Source organism: Leuciscus leuciscus (assembly GCF_965113295.1).
Source record: "Leuciscus leuciscus genome assembly, chromosome: 3".
Lineage (NCBI taxonomy): Eukaryota > Metazoa > Chordata > Actinopteri > Cypriniformes > Leuciscidae > Leuciscus > Leuciscus leuciscus.
Genome location: NC_138727.1, coordinates 11395217 through 11410832, shown reverse-complemented (window position 1 = coordinate 11410832; position 15616 = coordinate 11395217). Strand labels below are relative to the sequence as shown.

At 37.2% G+C, this 15616-nt stretch overlaps 2 protein-coding genes across 4 annotated transcripts in view; both read right to left on the bottom strand.

The window, feature by feature from the left end:
- Positions 1-1433, bottom strand: part of tmod1 (tropomodulin 1) — a gene marked incomplete at its 3' end in the record, with an annotated part of 16547 nt that extends 15114 nt beyond the window's left edge. For all 3 annotated transcript variants that reach the window (XM_082165832.1, XM_082165834.1, XM_082165833.1), the window contains exons 1-2: positions 1161-1433; positions 141-342 (exon numbers count right to left, since the gene is read on the bottom strand). In XM_082165832.1, coding sequence (XP_082021958.1) covers positions 141-257 — 117 coding nt within the window. In that variant the 5' untranslated portion in view covers positions 258-342; positions 1161-1433. The remainder of the gene's footprint in view (positions 1-140; positions 343-1160) is intronic.
- Positions 1434-1539: 106 nt separating this feature from the next.
- tdrd7a (tudor domain containing 7 a) lies at positions 1540-14957 on the bottom strand. The gene is made up of 18 exons (XM_082165746.1): positions 14887-14957; positions 13712-13919; positions 13451-13595; positions 12560-12719; positions 12402-12481; positions 10809-10987; positions 9704-10134; positions 8833-9096; positions 8540-8726; positions 8276-8387; positions 7983-8185; positions 7747-7881; positions 7570-7653; positions 4601-4735; positions 4257-4367; positions 3214-3650; positions 2927-3087; positions 1540-2239 (listed from the first exon to the last, which is right to left on the bottom strand). The coding sequence occupies exons 2-18, from the start codon at positions 13916-13918 to the stop codon at positions 2019-2021; spliced, it is 3252 nt and encodes a 1083-aa protein (XP_082021872.1). The 5' UTR covers position 13919; positions 14887-14957; the 3' UTR covers positions 1540-2018.
- Positions 14958-15616: the final 659 nt, after the last annotated feature.

Genomic DNA, 15616 nt, shown 5'->3' with positions numbered 1-15616 from the left:
ATAAAAGTCTATCATCCTTTCATAATGCAAAGTATTCAGAGGCAACTAAACTGTGTGAGCACATTTATGAATTGTGTGTGAATTCATGCAGCTTTTAAGGTCGAATGTGAGATGTTTCACCTTATTTTAAGTGCACTTACATCAGGATCAAGCTCTTCAAGTTCATCCTCAAGTCTCCTGAGCTCCTCTTCACTGAGCTTCTGCAAGAGCTCATCCTCATCCACATCCCGGTACTTCTCCATCTCTTTACGGAACATGATGAATAAGATAAAAGAGAAGAAGAGGACAGAAGAAAAGAAAAGAGAGAGAGGCAGGAACAGTTGAGCCCCCCAACCACAGGACCTTGGTGAAGACAAGAGAGAAAGATCCATAATTAGGCCTATTCTAAATTAAAAGTGTTTGATTTTCTACAGTATTTAAGTGGATTATTCTAGACAAATTCAAATCATATGGGTTATGGAGAGCACAGGTGTACTTCATATTAACTGAGGACACGCTATGTTAACATTGGACAACCAGAAAAAGCACATATGTTGTCATATTGGACAGTATCTGCTCTGCTTCTTAAAACTTAAACGTTTGAATGTCTCTGTGCAAAATGTTTTACTTATGCTTGCTTTTTTTAAATGCATGCTAATTAAAAAAATTAATAAAATTATATATACATTATGATCTTAAACAACAGATAAATTGAGTATATTAAAATAATATATCTTATGAGGGGAGAAAAAAACCGAGTAAAACTGAAGACTGGCCTCTGGTCTTTGGACCATCTCCATTGTCCTTGGTAAATCCAATAGACAAGGACATTGACCAGCAAACTCCATCACGCTATAATGCAAATTTATTATTAACATACTGCCTCTAGTTTAAGTTTCCCAAATCAATAAACTAGTTATTATATACACACTTCCAGACAGCTCCTCAAACAAATTATTTTCCACTTCAGTAAATAAAACTACAACTACTGATCTCTGAATAAAGTTGTGTTGGTTCAGATACATAACTTTTGACATTTGAACCGCAAGCTTAATCATTAATCAAAAATAATCATCTCCGAGCTTCATCTGTCCTGTTAAATGCGTATTTGTATGTTTCATGGCTCTATGCAATGATGAAAACACAGCGTTAGTGCCGGAGAGTCTATCATTCTCACTTACTTCAGACAGCGCTTATCCCACACTATATATAGCGCATGTGACAGCTGAATACTTTGACCAGATATGGTTTCTTTTCGGAGCCGCTATTTCACACAAATGTGCTGCTGCCTCAAGCAATGATTTCTCAAATCCAAGGTTCATAGAAGAACAACGCCTGAAACGGCGGAGAAAGTCCAAATATTAAAAGTAGTCACTGCTCGAGCCTTCTTTCAAAAAGTCCAGTAGTCGGTGGCGATCAAAGAGTTTCCACAAACCCGGAGTAGCGCAGATATTCGCCCCGCCCACCGCGTAGACCTGCCAATCACTGACGCCATTCATCCAGCCCACCAATCAAGTTGCAGAGACAAATGAGTCACCAAAGTGTATCGGGTTGTTGTCGTTTAATGGTTCGAACCAAATATTAACTTAGAAATTAAACAAACATGAGAACCTAAATACAAATGTTCTTTTACAATTAGGCCATTTTCCTTTCAGAAGACACACAGAAAGACCACAGCAAACAAATCAAAGTGCAAAATCAAGGGTATAAACAATACAAAGCAGTAGTGTCTCACACAAAATCAACATAAATAAATCAAATTACTCCAAGACAAATGGCCCTATGGTAAAGACACAGTAAATGGAAGCTGTTCAGGTAAGAACGAGTTAATTTGGCAATGTTATAATATTATTTTTTATCACAACAGCAAAAACAGGTAAAGAAATCCCTTTCCCGGGGCACTCGGAACGATAACTGAAACTATTTGTGAACATGTAAATAAAATGAGCTGATACAAACACATGCTTTTGAATTCCAGATCCAGCTTTCTTCAGGCTCAAGTTTTCAGCATGGTTCTGGGAAAGGGTAGCTGTAAAGTCTCAAGCAGCACTGCTGATCTCATCTAAAAACTCCACCATAATGTTGTGGATCCAGATGTCATTGTTCTCTTGTGTGGTGTCCACCAGGTAGACAGAGATTTTGCGCTCCCAGGGCCACTCCCCCTCCTCAACTGACTCAATCTGGGCCACCAGCGGCTTTTTCTCAACGTGGTTCCGGAACACCATCGAAGCTTCCTCACACCAGACCCCTTGCTTGACACCTGAAAACAAGTATTTTGCATGTAAATCAGAAGCATTAACGCGTGCATTATTTCTGAGGTAACTTGCAATAGGGCTGGGTGATGCATCAAATACTTTTTCTATTTGTCTATTTCTATTTTCTATTTGGTTAATAGCATAAAACATCAATACTGACAACATCAGTATTGTGATGATTTTAACATTTTTATTTGGTTGTTAACTTTCCTAAAGAACATGCAACCAGCCTTTTGTCACGACTGGTTTAAGATAAATATACTTTATGAACTGATTCAATTTAAATCAGAGATGTTATTAATCACCGATTCCATACTTAATTTTGTGAAATCATTCAAGTTCCTGTTTGGAATTTCACATGCTTTCAAAAAAGTAGTTGTAAAACAAAAACAAACAAAAGTGCAGCTAAATATTACTATTCATTATACTGGTGCATTTACAAATATATCAAAATATTCTTCTCCTTTTGATCTTTTAGTAAAAAAGGCTTCTTTTTTTTTAACCAAACTTCCTTTAAAAAATATTGATCTACTATCCAACATTTCAGTGTTTGGCTGACATATATGGCTCCTCTGAAAAGATCCATAACGTTAAGCCATTTCATAGCAAATACAATGCGTTTATTAAATATTAGTAAAAGTCTGAAAAATAATAAAGATATCATTTTGTTTTGGCTCCAGCTTCTCTCTTACCAGCCAGCTGAGCAAAAATGCCCTGGAATGGCAGCTGCCTGAACTCATCAATGAGTGGTTGGAGCTGGGAATAGTTGATCAACTCGTACTTCCCATAATCCAGTTCATACACAGAGACTAAGCCATTGGTCAGGATGCCCTTTACCAAAACACGATGCCAACTATAGATAAAGAGAGGTGACAAGACGAAGGTAGTGCGAAAGAAAGAAAGAAAGAAAAAAACTTTTATTATTTAGTTGTGTTATTTAGGTGAGGAATTACAGTCAGAGGTGCCATTCAGATCTTACTTGTTGTCGATCTTGGCAGCGTAGACGTTATTTTTCTGGATGTTGATTTGGGTTACTTCCTGTTTGTTGTAGAACAGGATCATCTCTCCCATCAGCACTACTAGCTTGTACAGTTCCTGCCACGGCTGCAGCACAAAGTGCCCAGGGTGACATGCAACCGACACAAACACATCCATATTTTGCCCGACCAGTGGTAAATCCATCTGAGGGGGCAATGTGAGGGCCTTAGACTTTGTGGGAGATATAAAGGGGCTGTCCCCTGCCTCTGACAGGATGGGTTCGGAAACCCTGGCGATCTTGCTGAAGAAGGCATCACGTTGCCAGAATGGACATGAGGCTAGCTGGTGGTTAATGCTGCTCTGACGGTCATGAGCTCCATCTCCACCTCCACTGAAGAGGTAGACGTGCACAGTCCTGGTCTCATCAAGCTTGACTATCTAAACACACAACAAACATGCCAAAAAATGGACATTGCAATATTTAGTTTTTCTGTAACATGAAAATACAGGAACTTTCTCTTGATGACCTGAATAACTCTACTTGGAAAGAATTATATACACATCTATAAATAATAAATAAATACAAATGTTTTACTCTGAAGACATTTTTTAGTGCAAACTATCCTTTTTGGATCTGAGTGATTTGGGAAAACGTGGAAAAATTTGGGTGTTCAAATTTGATTAATCAAAGGCTACATTCCCACTGTTTTGACACGTTCACTATAACTATGAAATACTACTACTAATAATAATGATTAATATGTAATAAAATAAACCAAACATTACACATTAATCATAATTCTTATTATTACATAGTTACTGTAAATAAAAATAAATAAAAAGTTAAATAGTAATAGTATTTTAAAGTGCAGCTGTAAAATGAATATATTTACATTACAGTGTGTTCACTTCAAACCAGAGCTTTTATTTTTGGCAGAAATTTTGCAATGTGATAATCGCACTAATGCGATTTAAATATATTGTGCATCGCTAATCAACATTTAAAATAAATTTTTCAGTAAACAATAAATGAATGTGCAAGACCTTCATGCAACTGGGGACTTTGCTGTGGACTGTCTCTCTCAACCACAGAACGGCTTCAGGAGGCCAAACACCCCCATCTGCATTCAGATCCTCCAGGAGGCACTTTATAGCCTACAGGGGCAGAAATATACAACAAGTAATTTAATTCATAAAGCAGACTAATGCAATTACAGCACTCCCTACATGCTAAACGAGTCATTTTCTTATTCAAAAACAAGAAAAAACAAAAACTCACACTCACAGCTTGACTCATGACTTAAATGAGACAATGGCCTGCACAGTAAGTGTAGTAGTGATGAGCATGAATTGAAATGAGTGAGGGGAAAAAACTGAGATGTGTGTACCTGAGGTGGTATGGTGATGAGCTCTCTGAGGTAGATTGGTGGGATCTCCCTGAGCTCGCTAACCTCCAGAGAAGCAGGAAGTCCCAGATCCAAAAACTGGATGTCCAACACTTGACTGCCATGAAGGGTAACGATCTACAAGCAGATGAAACACATTCATATAACCAATTTAACTAATTTCATTTTCACTAGGGCTGCACAATACTGGGGGGAAAAACAGACAATGCGATATTTAGTTTTTCTGAAACATATTGCGATAGAAAAAGACAGGAATGTTTACTCAATGACTCGAATAGCTCTATTTGGAAAGAGTGATTTTGTAGGAGAGTACATCTGCATATAAAATATAAATGCTGAATATTTACATCTATTTCTTCATTTTCAAACATTAAACCTATGAGTCCATAAAGTTTCTCCTTTGCCGCCAACAGGTTCACAGACGCTTATTACAAATCTAGTGAAATGAGTGCCGCACGTGCAACTCAAATGCACGCTATTAGCAAACCAAACTCACAGAATATACAAAGATGAGGTTCGTGTGGAATAGCATTTACTGCCAATTTATATGTGCCAGTAGATTTGGGCATCATTTAATTATATCGATTCCGATTTTGTTTATCAATTCAGATTCTTTTAGATTTCAGTAAAGTGAAAAACAATTTAGTCAAACATTTATATCCAACATATTTATTATGTCTTTTGGCAAAACATTTTGTTGCAGATGATTTCCATTAACAAAAATCAGCAGCATACAAAAAAAATTATTAGCAGCCTAAAGAACACTAGCTTTTTCCTATGGTTTTAACAAAAATACCAAAGCAAAAACAACTGGACTAAATAATCAAAATGTTAAACATTCAAGACAAGTGAACAGTAATACTATAAAGAACAAAAACAAATTAACAATAGCACAAATAAATACAATTGAACAAAGTACAGGAACAAAAATTGTAATCAAATGCAAAATAACACTGCATATTGTTCCTTTTTATACAATACAGATAGATCAATTCTGATTACAGTTACAAAAGTTTTTCAGTCAAATTAAGTGATTTTTCCCTTTGTTCTATGATCATCGTCCAATATACTGTTGTTTGTTACTAGGGGTGGTTAATCTGTCTGATTTCCCGATTCGATTCGATTACGATTATTGAAGTCCCGATTCGATTACAGTCGATTTTCGATTATTAACGATTCTCGATTAGTGATTATTGATTTTCCATTTCACAACAGTAAACGAAAATACACTACAAAGTGATTGCAGTATTAAAAAAAGTCAGCTGCTGAATTACTTAACTCTTTTATTGAGTAACAACAACTCAAAGCACTTTCTGTGTCGTGTAGTTAACTTCAGAATTATTTGTATGTAGCTTATGTTCTGTAGAACACAGAAATGAATACATCACATTGTTTTGTGACTCATCAAGTTGAACTAAACAATAACAAATAAATGAAAGGCTTATTTCCTTTAGGAAGTAGATCAGAACCAACATACTGTAGAAATTGGACAATTTTCTTCTAGAAAGACAAGGTGTTCAGGTGGAAGAAGACTGCAGGTTGCAGTCGAAACATGTCAAGGTAAATAAAACGTTTTTTTCTCCACCTGAACACCTTGTCTTTCTAGAAGAAAATTGTCCAATTTAATCATTAAGAAGACAAAATGAACATTTTTGAACAACTTACTGTAGCTTCAATTAACATACAAAGCCACTCTTATACACAACTAAATAATAAAGAGTTATGACTTGAAATGTTTGCTGTATACTACAATCAAAAACAGCTTATACAAAAAAAGTGAATGAACATCTGCAGAGAGCACAGTCAAAATGTAACTTTTTGTGACTGAAATTGCACATATTGCAGTATACGTATAACAGATCGGTTTACACAGTGTACTGATGTGAAAACTAAACAATACAGAAAGCAGCTCTCATACAAAAATACTAAATAGGTAACAATGAAATTGCCAATTTTGCATATGTTAGCTTTTAACGAAGAAGGTGCCGTTCGAATTTGGCGCTCAGCCATCATGAGTCGCGCGACTCTGTTATGTGCGCGTCTCTGTTGTGCACGCCACAGACTGTCCGCGCACTGCACGTCCGCTTATAGTTCCGCCTTTTACGTTCCGTCAACATTACGTTATTAGAAAAAAAAAATGTATATATTTTTTTTTTGAAAATCGATTTTTTTACATTTGTGAATCGATTCAGAATCGTCCACGTCCGCATCGCGATGCATCGAAGAATCGATTTTTTCCCCCACCCCTATTTGTTACACATGTTTTTTCTTTCTCAACTGTTTACGTTCACATAAGACCGAACCGACTGCTTTTACAAGGAGATTTTGACAATTTTTGTATATGTGCGTTCAAGCATAAAGCCCAATTTATACTTCTGCGTCGAACTCATGCCGTAGCTACGTCGTAGGCTGTGTGTAGCGCGCGTGCACCCTTTGGCGTACCCTGACGTGCACCTCTCCAAAAATGTAACAACGCGTCAACTCTACGCGGACGCAAGCTCTGTGATTGGTCTGCTAGGACCCCTCCCTCGGGTTTCACATGCTCCCTCTGCAAGTGTAATTGCGCGTCAACGCGGACAACGACGCAGAAGTATAAATTAAAACCAACGCGTTGCCTACAGCGTAGAGGCTCCGGCGTAGGTCCGACGCAGAAGTATAAATCAGCCTTAAGCGTAACTCAAATCAGTATCGCACACTAAGAGAGGAGGTCCCGCTGTGTGTGCGCTTTGGATGTGTGCACAAAGAAAACAGAAAACGCATCTTCTTGCGCTTGAAAATGGTTTGAAATCACATTTAAAAAAGCTCACACAGGAATCAATACCTGACCTTTAAGTATCTAATTCCAGAATTGGAATCAGTTTTCAATTTCCAACCCTATGTGTGAGGAGATTTAACTCCAGAGTTAGAACATGTCATGAGTGATGAAGGGAAAAAGTGGAATGTCTTCTCACCTCTGCTCTTGCCCATTTGCCCTTGTATTTAGCTAGACACACTTTCCCGCAGAATGGTTTGGACACCAACAGCTCCCATGTTAACTTAGAAACACATAAGAGACATGTAATGCTCCCATGATCAATATACAGCTAACAGAAGCCTAAAATCAAAGACACTGAATTTAATTATTTTACCTGAGAGATGAAATGTGCCTCAATCTTGTCCATGATGTCTTTAAGTTTGGCCTGGCCTCGAGAAGGCAGCTGACAGTAAATACTGCCATCAGAGCACACATTTGTCACACACACGTTTGTGTACACGCTGTTCACCTGAAGAGACAAGAGGGAGAAAAACACATTATTATTATTCATTCATTTCGTTTTTTTGAGAAATGCAATTTAATAATTGTGTGATTTTATTTATAATTGACCTGTAGAGGATTCTCCATGGACTTATCCTGCAGGGCTTTCAAGCATACAGCGCTCACATTGACATCATCGTTATGAGAAGTGTCATAAAGCACAATAAGCGGTGTGTCCCCTCGCTCCAGAATCTCAGCCAATAGCGTACGACCAACAGCTAATGATTTCAGAGTTTTCAGAACTACCGCATTTGTACTGAATTGCTCCAGACCTAACAAGCAAGTGAATGTGAACACAAAAAGGAATTAAATAACATATTACTCTCTCACACATATACACAAAGGCCTCTGATAAATGTTACCTGCAAGTTGACATATCGTTCCCTGAAAAGGAAGAGTCAGGAATTGATCCCTCAGCTGGAATATCTTCTTCCTGCTGACCACCTCAAAGAACCCATGATCCACACAATACACCTACGAAAAGGAAAGATGAAGTTAGAGATGCACAGGTCGACTGCTAAAATAACTAGAAGCAGATGATACAGGAAGCCTCACACATTCAAGTTACAAATAGCCATATCTGGCTCTTAAGTTGTCAATGAAGTGGATGCAGAAGTGTCTGGTACCTTCACGTTGTCCTCAGTGACCTGGTGAACCTGAGCTCTTAGTATAGCATCTTCCTCCATAGCAACTGCCACCAATTGTCCAACTTTTGGGGAGAGAAGACGAAGTCCAGCACCAACTGTATTATAGAATTGAAGCATAGCCTCCTCCATCACCTCCAGAGCTTTAGAGTAGCCTTCACCGACAAACCTGAAAAATAAGACAGCATCAAGAATCCACAATCTAAAAAATAAAATAAAAGAACTAGAAATTAATCTTGTATCTAATAATAAAACAGTGGATTTTTGAGCGTTACCGGAGAACAACGTTGTTGGTGCTGCTGACCTCCATCACCAAAACAGACAGATACTCTGCCGCTGGGATAACCAGAGGAGGCACATGTGGATTGCTTTCACAGTGCATAAACAGCGGTGGCGGGCGAGGACGGGGCTGTGTCTGCACCTGGCATGGTAGTGCGTACAGTATTACTCTCTTTCGATTGTCCGGCATGGGGTACTCAACCATACACGTATCTGCCAACAAAGACAGATCCTCCAACACGTACTGTGGAAACTCGCAACTGAGAGACAAGCAGAAAATATATATTTTTTAAAGGCGCGGTACCTGGAAAAAAATATTTCACTGTGTTACTCTCTCATACATCTCATTAAAGCAAATAATACAGGCCAATACTGTGAAATGTGTTTCCACAAAAATATTAAGCAGAACAAATGTTTTCAAAATTGCTAATAAGAAATATCTCTTGAGTAGAAAATCTGTATATTAGAATGATTTTTGAAGGATCATGTGACACTGGAGTAATGATGCTGAAAATTCAGCTTTGCAATCACAGAAATAAATACTTTAAAATAGAAAACATTAAGTTATTATAAATTAATATTTCACTGTATTGCTGTTTTCAATTTATTTTTGCTCAATTAAAGCAGACTTCTTAAAAAAAAAAGAATTTTTTTTTTATAAACGTACCGACCCCAAAGTTTTGAATGGTAGTGTGTATACTACATTTTGCTACACTAGTACTTTTAATGTGTTATTTGGCCAAGATTGAATATTCATTGATATTTCTTCATGTTTTATGCATTAGCATACTTCTGTTCGAAATGTCCATTGCATACTGGATAAAGTATGCACTCTACAAATATACAGTAATCAGCATAGCATCCTACCCAAAGGCCTCTGGGAAAAGTTGTGGAAGTGCATGAGCCCACAGGCCATGGCTGTATTTATTGAGCAGCTGCCGCAGCTTCTGCTTGATCTCTGGAGTCAGAGGCTTTTGAGAGGGTGGAGTGGAGGGAGGGGTGATGAGCGAGTTGAAGTGAGATTTGGGTGTTTCAGGGAGAGTTAAATCCAGCATGGTGGAGTTGGGCGATGTTGGACTCAAGGGTGCTTGGGATTTCTGGGTTGAAGGAGGAATGTTAATGGCAAGAGTTCTGAGGTTGCGGGTAGTTTGCTGGGCAGGTGTTGGCTGTTTCCTAAACGCAGTGTTAGGAGACTGTTTGCGTGGAGCTACAGAAGGCACAGTGCTTGGTTTAGGGGCAGGATCCATGACAGGGTACACCAGGCGGTCCACTATGTTATTGCTGCCTGGCTTTTCAACCTAAAGGACAGCAGAGAGAAAGAAAACAAAAATGATCATTTATCATATAACGATCACCGACTTTATTACATTAAAGGTTCAGTAAGTGATTTCTGAAAACACTGTTGATATTTGAAATCAACCCAAACACACCCTCCCTTCATTGCTCCGCCCCCAAAATGCATAACACAAAATGCAAGATTGGATCTCTTAATCACAGCTGAAGCAAAGCAAAATAATGCTTCGCAAAAATAGGTTAGTCAAGCTTGAATCACTCCCAACCACTAGAATACGAAAATAACTCACTTATTTTCTAGTGCAGTTGTCTAAAGATTCTTAATTCAAGATACATTTACTTAAGATGCAAAATGACAAAATATAAAGTACTGAATTCCTTGAAATCGCTCAAAATTAAGCAAATTTTTTATTCAAACAAGTACAAATCGACTGAATTCAAAAGGAAGTTTTCATAAAACTCATTGACAGATATTTGTTCTTGTTTTAATCAAACTCAATTTTGTTAGATTTTTCAAGACTATATTTTACATTTGAAGATGGCCGTAAACATCGATTTACGGCGAAAGAGTAACCCCTGACTTGACGCATGACATATTGACAAACTTATTGAAGTCATGTAGTTAGATGGGAGAGTACAGGGTGATTTTAGTAGTCAGCATGTATTTCAGTTCTCTCACAGTGCAGATGTGCTTCCACGTCTCCACTTCTTTGTGCATGTGGAGCTCTTCCTGGAACATATTCTTGTACAGCTGAGGGATTTTGGACAGCCAGACTCCACTGCAGTACTTCTGCAAAATCTGTTTGATTCGACCCTGAACCACCTCAACATTAGCACGGTTTACGGACTTTTGCTGAGCTGAAGAATGCAACACAGAAACAAACGTCTCACTTAAATTAACTGAGTATATCAAAAACAGAGATTATAAAACTAAATGAATTAGCATTATCCTGAAGACAATACAGTGCTGCAGTGATGAGATATTTTTGTAGGCCATCCCAGAAGTTACCTTCACCCTGGTTTCTTTCTTAGACAAAAAGCCAACAGGATTTTCCCATTTGGCTTTTGGATTATTACAGAAAATAGGCTCTATGACAGACAAAAGTTATTGATGCTTATAGGTTTTGTTAATCAAGTTAATCTTCAGACATGAACTCAACTTATGAATACAATCGGCAGTTGTACAGCACCGATACAGGACTTCAACGTCACCACCACTAAGCTGGTGAAAATCTTAAAATCTGATAGTTTGATGACATTTAATGTCCCAAGAGTCTCTGTGGTCCCATTTAGTCACTTGTGGGGTATTACTGATGTATTATATGTTGTAGAAAAAAAATCTGAAAATGAACTGACTTAGCTTGTCAACCGTAAACATTATTTCAGGCATTTAACCAAAACCCCATTCAAAAAAAAATGTATTGACTAACAATGGAACGAAAAAGCAAAAATGCTAACTTTTTCCGGGTTTTATGATTCATTCCTGCCGCACTACTCAGTCCATCATTGCTTGGAAGGCAGGAAAATAAAGCCTAGTTTTTAAGCATTAGGTTTAGTGATAAGTTTAGGTTTCAGTTAGAGCCGCACGATTAATTGTTAAAAGTTCGCAATTTCATTCCTAAATGACAACGATTTGGCTATATCTATTAAACCTTTGATAAAATCACACCGAAACATTCAAATTTGTGTTGCCGCTGCGCCAGAAAAAGCAGTTTGGCTGTCTAGAAATGAAACCGCTCCAACAAAGAGTCTTTTTAATTACACAGTATCACTATTTCCATGTTATAAATTTTCAAAGATCACAGAAGTACAGATAAAAGTTTATAGTTCGGATATTAACACTGATGTCTACAGAAGCAATCAAAATAGAGCAAATCATCTTTTGAAAGTAATTACGATTGTATCGATTACATCGTTACACCACTAGGTGGCAACAAGTGACTTAAATTTATTTGTGATTGAATCATTCAAGAGATTAGTCCAGAATAGCTGTATTAGTTCAGAAAAAATGAGTGAAGTTTTTATGAGTGAGCCGTTTGAATCATTCATTCAAACTGATTTTTTAAAATAATTCATTCAAATTAATTAAGAAAATGTAAATAGCAGCAATTAACATTTTGTCAGAACCTCTAGTAAATTACATGTTATTTGGTTTAGTTTTGTATTCAGAATCATGGGAGAATCTGTTTAAAAAAAAAAAAAAAAAAAAATTCTGATTCTATATTTATCCAGAATTATGCAATTTATTAATAGGGCAAAACGTGAGGTTTACCTGGTGTCCCACTGGTCTTATGAGGTGAAGTCTTTATTTCTGTATTGATCTTGCTGGGTACAAATGTATTTCCCCCCAACCTAAAATCACATACGTTTTTTGATGAATATTTTGAGAATGTATTATTGCTCACAAGTGTTTTGACTCGCATCACTCACCCTGGTGATTTCCTGTTTGGTTGACGGGAAGGAACCCGGGAGGAGGGGAGGTCACTACTGTAAAGCTGCCGCTGGTTAGGGTAGAAACTAGATTTGGATGCGGTGCCTCGAGCGGGATGAGTCATGTGGCCAGGTTGCCGCAGAGACAAGCGAGGTTTGGCTGCAAAGACCGAAACAGTTCAACCACATCAATAAACAAGAACATACCTTGAAGGGCTAAATGACGGACAGCAGGATGCCAAACAGTTTGTGGCATTAGTGTGCAACGGTGACCAACTGGCATAGGTATAGTCACCACACACATACAGACAAGGTAGGTGGGCAAAGACACATCATTAAACCCTTTAAATAAGCTCTCTCTTGGGACGTGGGCACACAAACTAGATTTTCAATGTCATTAATCCCATTTACTTGATTTATGTGGTTAACGTTCTCTTTTAAGGTGACGTGTATTAAAACACTTTTCCTATTTTACAACTAAAGAAAACCATTTGACATTGTAACACACACAGAAAATAATAAAATCCATTTAAGATTTTGCACCTCACACAATTTAAGCTTAAGTTTATTTTAAGATATACGCCGTTCAATTATGAATATCAAAATAATACAAACGTTATATTTACATTTATTCATTTAGCAGATGCTTTTCTCCAAAGCAACTTAGAAACGAGGACTTCAACAAGTTATTCATCTTAAGGAGACAATAACACGAGAAGTGCTTGCAATACAAAGTTCAACTCAAACATCGCCTAGAATAGTACAAGCTAGAGAAAGTAGTGATTAGGGAATCATTATGAAATGCAAAACTTATGAAATTAACCACAAAAATTGCATCACATTAGCCAAACAGCATCTCTCACTGGGGCCTTTCGTTTGCATGTGTGTTACCGTTATATGAAAACAAAGAGGAAGACTTTGCTCTCATTTGGAAGTTCAGTAATTTAGAGCAGCCAGACTTCTTCACATTCTTCTGCCGGGCGACCAGCTGTGCGATGTGTGCCGTCTCCTCACACACACCAGCAAAACACATGACCTACAAACATACACAAAGTCTGTCACATAAAATGGTTCTGGCATGATGATACATAGACTAATCAATAACTGAACATTTTCTTTATCGTAAGTGTTAAGATCAAGTGAACGCATCACCTCTCCAGTACTGGAGCGCTCAAGCCGCACCACACCGGGAATGCTGCGCAGAAAGCTCTCGAGATTGGAATGGCCAAACTGCCGGAAAGGAATCATCTCTCCTGTCAGAGCCCGGTAATCTCCCGGAAGACGGACCATGGCCACACCGTGCTTACTGCTCTGAAGAACAGCTCGCAGCATCTTCTTCACCAACTCCACATCACTCATCCTGCACTCAAACACAAAGACAAAAAATTGAAGACACTATGACTGCAGACAGCATTTTTGTAACCTAATGAGTTGCGTATCTAGATAGAATGTTGGGCATCACAGGCGCATTCAGAGTCATAGGAATGATGCTAGTTATCCAAAAATACTGTCTAGGTAGCCACCTTTCTGTGAGACTAGTGTGCTTTTAAGGTTTATAGTTAGTTATGTCTGTGGTTATTAAGGAATGCTTTGAGTCTACATAACAATAGAGCGACCCATCAAAATCAAGCTGTATAACAGAAAAATGGAAAAATGGTACACTGAAAAGTTCAGGTCAAATTAATGAACCCAAAGAAACCCTGTTTGAAATAAAAAAATAAAAAAACTATTTTACTTGCAAATTATTGCATAAAACGATTAAGCGTTGTGCACGCATTCATTTTATTTTATTGTTGTTTAAAACCGTAACGTTATAGCCTAACGTTACATGTGGGGTTTTTCCCACTTCGTTTTCCAAAAATGTATGAACACAAAAATACATATATCACACTACATAAACGTATCATGTTTAACATTTTTTAAAGATTTCTCATATTATTATATTGTGAACTTAAACTCTTATAAACTTATTTGTCATCGATCCCTTAGACTGAAATCATTTTCACGCCAATTTTTTTTAACATTTTTAAAGGCTGATTAATTTTGATAGTAGGTAACGTTATCAGCCGAGATAACCTTACACTTACTTAAAACATTAGCATTAAATAATTCAAATAATTATTATCAGAAAGACAGGCGGGAACTTGGAAGCTAACTTTCATCAGACCGTAATTAACCAGCTAACGTTAAGCATGCGATGCAACTGATTGCACATTATTATTCCGTTTCTTTAAACTTGTAAAAAATAAATAAAAAAATAACTTATTGCCAAATCATAAAAATATCACCAAAACTTTATTAAGGGACGAACTGTTAATTAAACTCACCTGATTGCTTTTTCTCTTCACACTAAATTAGCCGTTGAATATCGCGAGCACACACGACACGTGTATTTGGTATCACTCCGGATACGTCATATACGTCATCTGAAAACGTCAAATTTTAGAAAGCCCCCGTCCCCCCCCCCAAAAAAATTAAAAATAATTCAGCTGAATCCAAGTACATTATTTACTAATTCTATGATATGTACTCAACAAATAAATAAATAAATAAACCCCAACGTCCCTGACAAGACTAGTTTGAAGGGCCGCCCAGACGTCCTTTTAGGCCCATGCTAAAGAGTAGAATATTTTTTCTGCAGCATTTAATATAGCATTTCGTTAGCCTCATAGCATAATTGCCTGAGCCATATTTGGCCAAAAAATGACTTGGGCAATTATGCTATGATGAGGCTAACGATTTAAACACTCATTAAAATGGGTAATCTTGCTCTGTAAAGGTGCTGAAGGCAAAAAGCGATAAATAAAACTCATGCTGTGAGAATTCAGGGTGATGACGAACTAAATTTAAAAACTATTCTAAGGAATCAGTGGAGAAAAAGCTTAAACTTCAGAAAAAAATATTCAAATAAGTGAATTCTTATTATAGTAAAATAATATTCATGGGCTTAGACTTTCAAAACTTACCAAAAAGTACTAAGGTAGTATTTTATTGAAGTTATGTTGTTGTTTTTTTTTGTTTTTTTTTACATACACCATTAAGTTAATTCATCAAAAC

Excerpts from the sequence above, each read along its gene's own strand:
- tdrd7a (XM_082165746.1), bottom strand. The coding sequence starts at position 13,918 with ATGAGTGATGTGGAGTTGGTGAAGAAGATGCTGCGAGCTGTTCTTCAG. Across the intron at positions 12,720-13,450 it reads CTCTTTGTTTTCATATAACG|CCAAACCTCGCTTGTCTCTG; the intron begins GTAACACACATG and ends CGGTCTTTGCAG. Across the intron at positions 8,186-8,275 it reads AACGATATGTCAACTTGCAG|GTCTGGAGCAATTCAGTACA; the intron begins GTAACATTTATC and ends CTTGCTTGTTAG.